This window comes from Lipotes vexillifer, unplaced genomic scaffold, assembly GCF_000442215.2.
Source record: "Lipotes vexillifer unplaced genomic scaffold, Lipotes_vexillifer_v1.1 scaffold672, whole genome shotgun sequence".
Taxonomy (NCBI): Eukaryota; Metazoa; Chordata; class Mammalia; order Artiodactyla; family Lipotidae; genus Lipotes; species Lipotes vexillifer.
In genome coordinates, this window is record NW_006787454.1 from 1,090,186 (window position 1) to 1,102,829 (window position 12,644).

The following is a 12,644-nucleotide window of genomic DNA, read 5'->3' on the forward strand; positions in this document are numbered from 1 at the left end:
GCATCGGCAGGCGGACCCTCAACCACTGCGCCACCAGGGAAGCCCTCTTTGTTTTTTTTAAACATCTTTATTGGAGTATAGTTGTTTTACAATGATGTGTTAGTTTCTGCTGTATAACAAAGTGAATCAGCTATATGCATATGTATACCCCCATATCCCCTCCCTCTCGTGTCTCCCTCCCACCCTCCCTGTCCCACCCTTCTAGGTGGTCACAAAGCGCCCGAGCTGATCTCCCCGTGCTATGCGGCTGCTTCCCACTAGCTATCTATTTTTCATTTGAGAGTGTATATATGTCCATGCTACTCTCTCACTTCGTCCCAGCTTACCCTTCCCCCTCCCCGTGTCCTCAAGTCCATTCTCTATGTCTGCGAAGAGACTGGATTTTAAAGGTTTTATTCAAAGCTCCTCATGAAATCATACTTTTGGTCCTTTTTTCATATTCCTGCTTGTGTTTATTCCTCGGTGCCTGTCTCCAGTGCCCACTCCTCTAAGCCTTTTCTGACTCTCTGCTCAGCCCATGGCCATCGTCTACTTTTTGTCTTACTTCCTCCCCACTCCCCACAGTAGGTTTTAAGTTTTTCAAGGGTAGAGGTTCATTCTTGTGCCTTTCACAGCTCTTGTCAAATGACATGTACAAACAAGGCATTCGATAAATGTTGAACTGTAAGGGATGGATCCCCTCCTGGAGTCATACATCCTCTTGCCTAACTGAGCCAACTTAGAAGCCCACAAGCGCCATGAGAAGACACTGCCATTAGGAAAAGTATCCTTCTATTAGGGACTCAGAGAGCAACCTGCTGTCACTTGGATAAAATTATGGCCCCGTGATTGGAATTGGATTATGGTGATGAAACCTCTAACTTAAATGAAATGACCCCACCAAGTTCGCTTCATTTTTTCCCATCATTTGGGGGCTTGAGACCTAACAGTGAGATGAAAATTTGGTTGTTGCAGATAATGTGGCTGTCACATGACATCAGACTTATGCGGGAAACTTTCTTGTATTCAGGGCGTGGTCTGGCAGTGCCTTCCCGTGCTCACAGCTGTGTCAGGCTATTTGGAGCTCTCTGTGGCCCAAAATCTCAAGTTACCATTTCCCCTTAATTCAGCCCATCTTCTCTTGCCCTTATAAATCAGTGAACAGCTTTCATTGGGTAATGGTCACCCGCAGGAGGTTAGGGACTCTGCTCTCACTGGAGAAATGGAAGCACTGAGACTGTGAAAGAGCGAGATTCTCCTTAATGTCAGCCAGCTTTTATTTATGCCTTTACTGTACTCTGAAAAGGGAGGTTACATCTAGAAAATAAATAAAAGAATGAGATTTAGTTTCCCCACAATCTGAAAGTTTCTGAGATACAAAGCACTTATTTTTGGTAATTTAACTGGGAAGCCTGTCTGAAAATAAGGGTGTTCACGACGACAAAGTGGCTGGACTTACTTTGAAGGTGGAACTATTGCTGAAAATAGCCTTTGTTCCTGGTCTGGGTTTAGGGTTACCAGAGTTAGCAAAAAACCCAACCAAACCAAGCCAGGATGCCACTTAAATTTAAATGTCACATAAACAACTGTTTTTTTTTTTCTTTTTGATATAAGTCTGTCCCATGCAGTATTTGGGACATACTTATACTAAAAAAAATAGTTGTTTATTTGATATTCAAATTTTACTGGGCATCCTGTATTTTAGCTGGCAATGCTGCCTGGGATTCCAGATTACTGAGGGTAACAGGACATGAAGTGAACTGAGAAAGTGAAATGTTACCTGAGAAATAGGAGGAAGAGTGCATATTGAGTTCAACACTTCCACAGGGTCCTTGACAGAGGCAAAGCCATTATTTCCATGAGATGCATGTAAGAACTTCATCCTGGGCCTCCATTAAACATATTTCATTTGCCCAGGACAAGTGAAGCTGTTGTTCTCTGAAAGCTTGTTGGTTGCTATTTTTATTATTATTGAATACTTCCTTACTCTTATAATTGCTCTGATAAGAACAATAGATTACATTTACTGAACACTTACTTGGCGCTCGGCAGGTGTTACATACACCATCTTACCTTATCTCCACAACAAGGCTGGGAGGTAGGTATTTTGTTTTACAGTTGAGGAATCTGAGGCTTCAAGAAGTTAAGTGGATTTTCCAAGGTCTCCAGCAAGTGGCAGAACAGGGATTCAAGCTCAGTGGCTCTGACTGCAGGGTTTGAGATTTTAACTACTACTTTGTGCTGGTGTCCTGATCTATATGCTCTGTTTATCCAAATGAACTTTGCATGCACGATTTCTAAAAGGTGAAAGAAGGAAGGGAATCCCTCGGTTATCAGAACCAGCGCACAGGGCATTCAGGAGCCTGCCTTGCTCTGTTTTCTTTCACTGATTCAACAAATAGTTGTTGAGAACCTCTAGGGTGCCAGGTACCTCTAGGGAGTAGAGGCACAGCAGTGAGTAAAACGGGCAAAACTCCTTGTCTTAATGCAGTTTTCTTTCTAGAGTGGGAAAAATGCAACACAACTAAATAAAATGCATAATATGTCACAGGGTGTTGACAAGTGCTACGGAGAAAAATAAAGCAGGAAGAGGGAGAGGAAGTGGCAGCGTGGGAGGGGAAACGGCAACTTTAAATAGGACGGTCAGGAAAGGCCTTCCTGGGAGGGTGACGTCTGAACAAAAACCTAAGTTTGAAGAAAGATTGAATCACAAGGGAGAAGAGAGTTCCAGGCAGAGGGACTAGCAAGGGCAAAGGTCCTGGGGTGGCACCGTTCCTGGTGGGTGTGGGGAAAAAGCAGGAGACTATTGCAGCTCCAGCAGAGTGAGGAAGCCAGCAAGACGGGGTCACTGGGGACATGTCAGAGGTGAAGGTGCAGGGAAGATGATGTAGGGTCTTGAGGGTGATTGTAAGATCTTTGACTTTTGCTCCCAATGAGATAGGGAATCATAGAGGCTTTGAGCAGAGGGGAGATAGGATCTTACATTTTAAAAGGATCTCTTGGGGCTGCCCTGTCATAAATAGACTATAGGGGGTAAAAGAAGAAGTGAGGGGACCAGTTAGAAGGCTTCTGCAATGATCAAGACTATTCATTTGCTAAGTATTTATTTAGTACCTACTCTGTGCCATGGGCTCTTCTGGCAGTTCAGGATATGTGAGTGAACAAAACCACCTTCCTGCTTTCAGGAATTTGCTTTCTACTGGGAGGAAACATATTAACAAGTAAAGAAATGAATAACAAGCTAGTCTCTGATAGTGATAAATGGTCAAGAAAATGAAACACGATGCTATGTTCTAATGGGTTTTCTGTTTTCTACCTGTGGGGACAGAAGCCCATTCTGGAACCCCCCTACATTGAAGCCCATCATCGAGTCTGTACCTACAATGAGACCAAACAGGTGACGGTCAAGCTGCCCAACTGTGCCCCGGGAGTCGACCCCTTCTACACCTACCCCGTGGCTGTCCGCTGTGACTGTGGGGCCTGCTCCACTGCCACCACGGAGTGTGAGACCATCTGAAGCTGGGCGACCCTCAGAACACAGCTGGCGGCCTGCGGCCTCACGGACCCACCTGCACGGGCAGCACAAGCAGCTATACCCCCTGCACTCAAGGACTGTTTAATTTCGACCCTACATGTGGAGGAGGTTACCTGTCTCCCTGACCCGCCCTCAGGCGCAAGGCCGAGGCAGCATACTTATGCTAAAAATGCAAAGCAACATTTGTGCCTTCGCTAAAATAATTTCTCTGGTCCACACACTGCAAATTAATTTTTCTTTACCTTGAATCTCAGAACATAACTCATGTATCACAACCCTCCTCCAATTTGGATTTTTAATAAGCCAATATTTTAAATGCATTGGGCATAATTAGGAAACGGGCCTAGAAAGACTTTACATTCTCATGTCTTATGTAATGACGGGTCTCCAACTGGATTTATGATTAAAGCGCCAGAAATTAATAAAACCAATGTTTTAGTCCTTATGGCCTCCAAGAAAATCCAGTTGCAAGCTCCCTTAGAGAAAATACTTTCTTTTCCTTTTAACTGAGCAATTACCGACACAAGAGATAGAGACTGCTCAGATTAAAAAAGGGAGGACGATAGAGGCTCAAACTGAAAGGTGTCTGGATTTGGGTGATTCTTTTCCCAAGCAAAATTCCCAAAGTTCCTTTAAGATCCTTATAAAGAGACCCCTTTGTGAATTAAAAAACTCAGAAAAAAAAATGTAATCAGAGCTGTCATATACACTTAAAAAAAAAAACTTATGATACTAAACTCATGTTTTTAGACTCATGTGATGCTCTCCCAAAGCCATGCCCCAAATGATCAATCACAATTATTCTTTCCAACTAGGCATATTTTAAATTTAAATTGTAATTTTTTAAACTCAAAAGTTTTACATGTTTGTAGGGGTAAAAGTGTACTGCTGACTCAGAGGAAAAAGTCTGTGATTGTCTAGCTCTTGCCCTCTCTAAAATCTTACAGCAGCTGATTCTCTGTGACTTAAAAAAAAAAAAAAAAAAAAAAAAAAAAAAAAAAACAAACAAAAAAAACTCTGTTACACAGGTGTCTTTAATTCTGACATTTTTGGGGTTGAAATGAACCTTGTTCCTTTTTCACATTATGCCAGGAAAATCTGTATTAATGCCAATAAAGCATGTCCTCTGTCTTTTGAATTCATGAAAACTTTCAAGAAAGTCTTTTTCATCTTTAAGACCCTTGGAATAACAACAACAAGCACACTTAAAATGAACTGCGAGGTTATTTTTACTTGCACATTAATTTAGGTTGTCATTTTTAGTAAGGGACACGGACAGATGACTGGGTACCATGAGTCCCAAAGGTGGCTCAATCTGTATTCACATCCCTGGCATTTCGTCACTAGGAACCAGGGGGTCCTCCTTGAATGAGGAATCAATGAGTCCCCATGAAAACTGTAAAGCAAATGTTAGGATTGATGGTCCAGGACTGGGATGCTGAGGTGGACGACCAGGAACAAAGGACAAGAGCAAAATCCATCCCAGCCTTCAGTGCAGATCTGTTGGCAGGCAAGAGAGCCGCTCTAACATGAAAAGTACTTGAGTGCCTTGGGGTCTCTGCTGGGGTGGAGAACGGGGATTAAGGATAATACTGGATGGCACCACTCAGGTGTTTTCAACCCACCCCTAAGAACTTCCCTCAGGAGTTTCTGGGAGAAAAAGCTGCTTCTTAAAGAAACTTAGGGAAAAAAGCAGAAGCAGGAAGGGCTTGCCAGAATTTGAGAAAAGATGACTGTAGCATCCTAAGGTTCCTGGTGGGAAACAAATGATATACTGCGGTTGCATATTGAGGAGAATTCAATGAAGAGACTATTTACAAATGTGAAGACAGAGTGAAGGAAACCCACAAGGGGGTGGTGAAACACTCCTAAACACTTGTTTGAAGCAATGGGTAACCTAGGCCGAAGGACCAGGAAGAAGTGAGGATCAGGCCCCAAAGACAACTGTAGGAGAGGAATGCCTGACAGGGGCTGTGGCTTTACGTAGGAGGGTGCAGCCATTACCAGTGTGAGGCCTGGGAAGGAGGGAGGAGGAGGCAAATACTTCAGCCTCACTCTGCTCCCACGCCCTGATCTTCTGCCGCAGCAAATGGGAAGGCAGAGGGTAAGGGAGCCCATTGGTTCAGCTCGTAAATATTGGCAGCCTGGGAAGCAGGTAGGAGAAGAGTGGATCTAAGGGGGCCAATGGATAAAATCACCCCTAGGTATCTTTTGGGAAGCTTAGCGGGAATGCCATAGGCAGTCGTGTTGGCCACGAGAGGCATAAATCCTGCAGCATCACAATTACTCAGTAAGACTCCTCTGAGATGAATCGGGATGGGCTACACGTGGAAAGATATGTGCTGGCTAATACAATATTGACAGCATTTGAGAGATGTGGGAACAATGGTAATTATCAGGACTGTGGATTAATTGGTTGTTGAGTGCAATCAAAGCACTCAGGGCTTTGATTGCCCGGAGTGAAAGGGCAATGAGGCTTCAAATGAAAGCCTCGCTCGAAGAGTCTCTTCTCCTGAAGCTGGAGGGCAGACTGTGCTGAAATTCAGGCCTCAGACCTAATGGGAAGAGCAGGTGAATCATCAAAAAGGCTGAATCCATCACCCTGGCAGTCTCCTATACTTAACGTCCTCATAGGGAGGGAGTGGGACACAGAGACCTGCAACGGGGACAGCCCCTAGATGAGCTTGAGGTTCCCTTGCTGAAGGGGCCCGCTCCTTCCTCCTAGAGGAGGCCAGCCTACGGTGCCTGGAGACTAGGCTGAGGCCCCATCTGAGGAGACTGCTTTACATGATGAGAACTTGCCCTCCTCAAATACCATCTGCAACCCCTCATTTATTCTACATGGATAGTTAGGGTCAAGTCTCTGGATGACCCAGCTGGGGAATGACTTTCCCTGTGGTGGGAGGAATGAGATTTTCCATTGAAGGAAACTCGGGACTTGACTAATGCAGACATCGATCCGGGAAATGCGCTTGGGAACGGATCTTAAGGGTGTCAGATGGGATGAGGAGGAGGGTGGCAGAATATAAGCCCAGATAAGAAGAGTTTATTGGGGCATTCTCTCATGACTCAGGATTTAGCATCTTCATAAGGGAAGCTGGATCTCGTTCCAGTTTGCTGTTGGGATGTCTCCCTAAAGCTTGGAGGAAATGGTGGCTTACATGAACGAAGAGAAGACGCCAGACTGTCCTGGCAGAGTATTTGAGGACTAAAGGCTCAGAGAAGGGGGCCTGCTGTCTTCACCTGGAGAGTTCATTGGATATTCCCCTCTCTAAAGCCATGAGGAATGCACAAGTGAAGGACTTCTGCATCACAGAAAAGCTCGATAGTGGCTGTCCTTTGTCGACTGGGTTGATGGCAGGAGGAACTGCCATGGACCGGGCTTCCTGGTATCAGCAGAGGTGAGAGGGGTCTGGAATAGCAGAGACCTGGTGGTACCATGTAGCTGTCAGAGGCAAGGTGAACGTAGTTGCCGTAACAGGCGGAAAAGCTGCAAAAGCGGCTGGAGGGCTCTAGTCCGCAGGATCTGTGGTGCTGGCTAAGACGACTTCTACATTAAGTATTTATTACAATCAGAAACGTTACTAATGAAAAGGGGGAAATGTCTGTCACTGATAAACTTGAATCTTTTTCAAATCTCTCTCTTCCCGTCTTCTCCTCTGCCATTCTCTTTTTCTCCCTCCCTCACTTCCACGAATATTTATGAACTAAAGTTTTGTGCAAGGCACTGTGTTTGGGAAGTAAGATATAAATATTGCTACCATTTATGGATTTCTTACTATAAGCAGAACCCTTTATATTAATTCTTTGTAATTCTGTGTCAACCATGCTCACAGGCATTGTAATTGCCATTTTACCGTCACCATTTTACAGACGATGAAACCAAAGCTCAGAGAGGTCAAGTAACCTGTCCAAGATCAGAGAGCTGATTGGCAGCACATGCCAGGTTTCTCTGAGCCAGAACTAAATTCTTTCCATTGGAGCATGATGGCTTTTTGGAGTGTTCCTTCCACGTTGTTCCTGCCTGGAGAAGACTTTGAGTTTACTGATGTTGGACCGTCTCTTACCATTGATAAGCATGTGTGCAGTCTCTTCTGGAGGAAGCTCAGTGCAAGCTCAGGTTGTTTTATGGAGATTGTAATTTTTCTCTGGTTTCCTTTATAACCTCTAGCAAGATAGTGCTTTGCTAAAGCTTATAACAGGAGAGACTGAGGGAGAAAAGGAGCAGAGCCTCAAAGGGAAATTCAAAGAGACTGCTGTGGAGATGAAGGCTGTATGCTCTCATCTCCCAGGCAATGTGGACACTGGCAGAGGGATGGTGGTCCAGTGCCTATTGGGGGAGCTCTAGATAAAACCAACTCTCAGCAACTCCTTACTCTTGGAAATATGTTTATTTTGCAATTAACAAAAGGTAAAAAGAAGGAGAATTTCCTAGCTTTTTTTTTTTCATAAGAGCATTTTTCAATGGAGAATGTAAATGCTCACTGCTCATTCTACCTCTGGGCTTATTAGTTCCACTGATTGAATTCATGCTTTCCTTCTTCCACTGATTAGGAAATGAATGAGCCACCAGAAAAGCACCAAATTCTGCTGAAGTGACTCAAAGAACTGTTCAAATTAGTAGGTTTTAAGTATACTAAAAAGCATTTCTCAGATAGTAAATAAACTGTATATCTAATCGAAAATAATGTGGCATTGATGAAAACAAATTGCATTTCATCAAGTTTTCCAAGAGGACTGATTGTTTTTTTCATTCGGGAGACATTTTCTTTCTTTCTTTTTTTTTTTTTAACATCTTTACTGGGGTATAAGTGCTTTACAATGGTGTGTTAGTTTCTGCTTTATAACAAAGTGAATCAGTTATACATATACATATGTTCCCATATCCCTTCCCTCTTGCGTCTCCCTCCCTCTTTGTTTTTTTAAAATAAATTTATTTATTTTATTTAGTTTTGGCTGCATTAGGTCTTCACTGCTATGCACAGGCTTTCTCTAGTTGTGGCGAGTGGAGGCTACTCTTTGTTGCGGTGCGCGTGCTTCTCATTGTGGTGGCTTCTCTTGTTGCAGAGCACAGGCCCTAGAGCGTGCAGGCTTCAGTAGTTGTGGCTTATGGGCTCTAGAGCACAGGCTCGGTAGTTGTGCTCCGAGCCAGGAGACATTATCTTAAAAATAATATGTACCTTATCCTTTTTTGGGTTTTATTTTCTTCAAAATATTAAAGCAAATTATTAAGAAGTAACTTTAAAAGGATTCTTTAGCAAATTCTGAAAATTTTATTTTCTGTTGAAAATTTCTACTAGAGAAACAGTTTACTGCATTAGAAGAATTCGGTCCTTATTGGCAAGATGAATCTTCTGGCATTTCTTTTACAATGATCTCACTTTGTTTTAATGAACAGGGTTGCTTGGAATTGTGTACAGGGAGATCTAAAAGGCTCAGTGGTTGGTTGTTGTGATCCTGGAGTATCTGAAGGGGGTGCTAAAGACCTCTGAGGAGGTGATGTCTAACAACAGGAAGAAGAAATAGGGAAAGGATGAGAAAAAGAGGGCAGGTGTACAGCACTGTAACCAGTAGTGTAAGCAGAGACTTGTTCCAATGTTAAGGAATTTAGAGGGACTATTGGAGTCTCTAGGTCCTCATTAGCAGGAGAAAAGCAAACAGTTCCTAAGCTCTTTGGCTTTAATTTTGGCTCTGAGTTCCTCTGGCTGTCTTTCTTTAGCATATTGAATAATTGAGTTAAAAAAAAAAGCTTCCTGATACACAAGATCAATTATATGCTTTGACCTTGAGTGTGGGCCATTGGGGCTTCTGGAAAGTCATTCAAACCCCAAATACAACCTCTCCCAAACAAACAAACAATCAATCAAATACACACACACACACACACACACACACACACACACACACGCACACAACCTTCCCCAAAAGAGAAAAAACATTTTGCTTCAACAAAGAATATCAATATTACCAAGATGAGAATGGTAATTTTTATTTTTTTGGTGATGCTGAAGATATGATTACCAGCAAGGGATAAATATAAATATCCCTGAGTCACAAATAATATTATACAACTTAAAATCACTTGAAAGAGCATTTATTCACTTAAACTTTCTATATACACAATAAAGGATATTGATGAATTATTATTAGTCATTATCTCTCTGAAGTACACATGCAGAATTATGCACTTAAAATAGAAATTTAATCCTGTGAGTTTGCAAGTTCTTTCCACAGGAAATGCATGAACAGATCACACTTTCTTGGTCTCACTCTGTTGCTCATGCAGAGATTATCAAGATATGGAGAGGTGCATCCTCAAAGGAAGGTGATCTAAGCTTCTAGGCTGTTCTGAGCCTCCATCTTCCATTATCCTCTTGGCATCTGCATATCAAAATTAAAATATTTGGGGGGACCAATTTTACTGAGTGGAATTAAGACATCCAGCATTTAAAAATATGTTGTCTTTAAGAGGAAGATTTTGCTCAGCTTTTGGCTCCTGTTAGAACAAGCTTAGGAAGCTAATGCTGATAATCTCCCCATTGAAACATAAGCACTAGTTAATGAGAAAGTCCAGTTGAAACTGGTGGCAAATTTCAGCATGAACAAAATCTGAGCCACCTTCTGGACAAACCAAAAGGAACTAATGTACCATAATTTCCCCCATGCCTGTCTCTATGCTGCAAGTTGCAGATCAGTGGAGTAGACGTAAGTGGGCTCTGATCAGGGGGCTTCTCTTCTTTGGCATTTGATTATTTCAGTGTGCTTAATTCAGTAGAGGGCTTTCTGATTTCTTGGACTGGGATTTTGTTTTACTGTTGCAATAAAGGGACTGGGAATCAAACATTTAAAAATGATAAGTAAATGGATTCTTAAAGAGACATCAATTGTTGATGCCAATTTTCCTGTCCTATTAGTTTCTTATGAAGAAGAAAAAATAGGCTTTACTTTGCAGCCTGGGGAAGGGAGTGAATGGGTGGAGGTGCAGGGCTCCAGGAGGACGTGCAGTCCCTGGGGTAAGAAGCAATTTTTGGCACCTTGCACTGGTGGTTATGACCAAGAAGTAAGCGGTATATTTGCCATAATGAAAATCATTTTTGGTAACTCTGTTTTTGGATTTGACTAAATTCTTCCAAGAATGCTAGCCACTTTGGGTAGCCAAGCTGCTCCCAGATGTAAAAGCTGTCCCACTTTAAAAGCCGTACCCAATTTAAGGATATCTTGGGACCCAAATGTTTTCCTGCAGCCTCGATCATGAAGGAACAGCTGACTGACAGGACCAGAGTCAGAGCTGTAGGGGGCAGAAGGTTGTCCTTCTCAGAGGAAGTGGTCCCTTAGTGACGGTACCTGCACAATGATATCAGGTTCTTATTCTGGGACGGAATCACTGATACCCTAGCTAAAAAATTAGTAGCCCATTTGTAGGTACAAAATAAGTGGTACTCCTTGTGCTCTTTCTTTCTTTGTCTGAAAGTAGGTATGATTTCCTTCAGAACTTCTGCAGCAACAATGGAATTTGAATAAGATAATAAGCTTAAGCGTGTGTGTGTGTGTGTGTGTGTGTGTGTGTGTGTGTATGTGTACACTTTTCAATCTTTAAAGGGCTCTTGTACACAAGGTGGGGTATGGGTGGGGTGAACAAAGCATGGTCCCCTGTAATGTTTAGTAAAAAATACGTTGAGTAAGTGATAACAACTCTGGTCTGTGCTTAGGGCAATAAAGATATAAATCTGGGAGATGCCCTTTGTAGAGGACAAGCTATAGTCATTCCTTACTCTGGCCTCTAGAGCACTGTCTAGAATATTGTCTTAAGCAATGAACAACAAAGCTTTACTAAAAATTTTATGCCTCAGAAATTTGTTTTATCTTCATTTTGTTTACATTACATGATATAAATCTTTCTTATTTCATTTTAAAATTTTAATTAATTTATTTTTTAACATCTTGATTGTAGTATAATTGCTTTACAATGTTGTATTAGTTTCTGCTGTATAACAAAGTGAATCAGTTATACATATACATACATCCCCTTATCTCCTCCCTCTTGTGTCTCCCTCCCACCCTCCCTATCCCACCCCTGTAGGTGGTCACAAAGCACCGAACAGATATCCGTGAGCTATGCAGCTGTTTCCCACTAGCTATTTTACATTTGGTAGTATATATAAGTCCATGCCATGCTCTCACTTCATCCCAGCTTACCCTTCCCCCTCCCTGTGTCCTCAAGTCCATTCTCTACATCTGGATCTTTATTCCTATCCTGCCCCTAGGTTCTTCAGAACCACTTTTTTTTCTTTTAGATTCCAAATATATATGTTAGCATATAGTATTTATTTTTCTCTTTCTGACTTACTTCACTCTGTATGACAGACTCTAGGTCCACCCACCTCACTACAAATAACTCAATTTCATTTCTTTTTATGGTTGAGTAATATTCTGTTGTATATAGGTGCCGCATCTTCTTTATCCATTCATCTGTCGATGGACATTTAGGTTGCTTCCATGTCCTGGCTATGGTAAATAGAGCTGTAATGAACACTGTGGTACATGATGCTTTTTTGGTTTTTTTTTACACTTAGAGTTTAATTTCTTGGCCATTTTTTAAAATCTTTATTGGAGTATAATTGCTTTACAATGATGTGTTAGTTTCTGCTCCATAACGAAGCGAATCAGCCATACATATACACATGTTTCCATAACTCTTCCCTCTTTGTCTCCCTCCCTCCCACCCTCCCTATCCCACCCCTCCAGGCGGTCACAAAGCACCGAGCTGATCTCCCTGTGCTATGTGGCTGCTTCCCACTAGCTATCTACCTTACGTTTGGTAGTGTATATATGTCCATGTCTCTCTCTCGCTTTGTCACAGCTTACCCTTCCCCCTCCCCATATCCTCAAGTCCATTCTCTAGTAGGACTGTGTCTTTATTCCTGTCTTACCCCTAGGTTCTTCATGACATTTTTTCCCCTTAAATTCCATATATATGTGTTAGCATACGGTATTTGTCTTTCTCTTTCTGACTTACTTCACTCTGTATGACAGACTCTAGGTCTATCCACCTCATTACAAATAGCTCAATTTCGTTTCTTTTTATGGCTGAGTAATATTCCATTGTATATATGTGCCACATCTTCTTTAT

At 42.2% G+C, this 12,644-nt stretch overlaps 1 protein-coding gene across 1 annotated transcript in view; it reads left to right on the plus strand.

Moving 5' to 3' along the window:
- The window catches only part of GPHB5 (glycoprotein hormone subunit beta 5), a 4,932-nt gene extending 1,436 nt beyond the window's left edge, over nt 1–3,496 (plus strand). The window contains exon 2 of the mRNA XM_007460071.1: nt 3,308–3,496. Coding sequence (XP_007460133.1) covers nt 3,308–3,496 — 189 coding nt within the window. The remainder of the gene's footprint in view (nt 1–3,307) is intronic.
- The last annotated feature ends 9,148 nt before the right edge of the window (nt 3,497–12,644 follow it).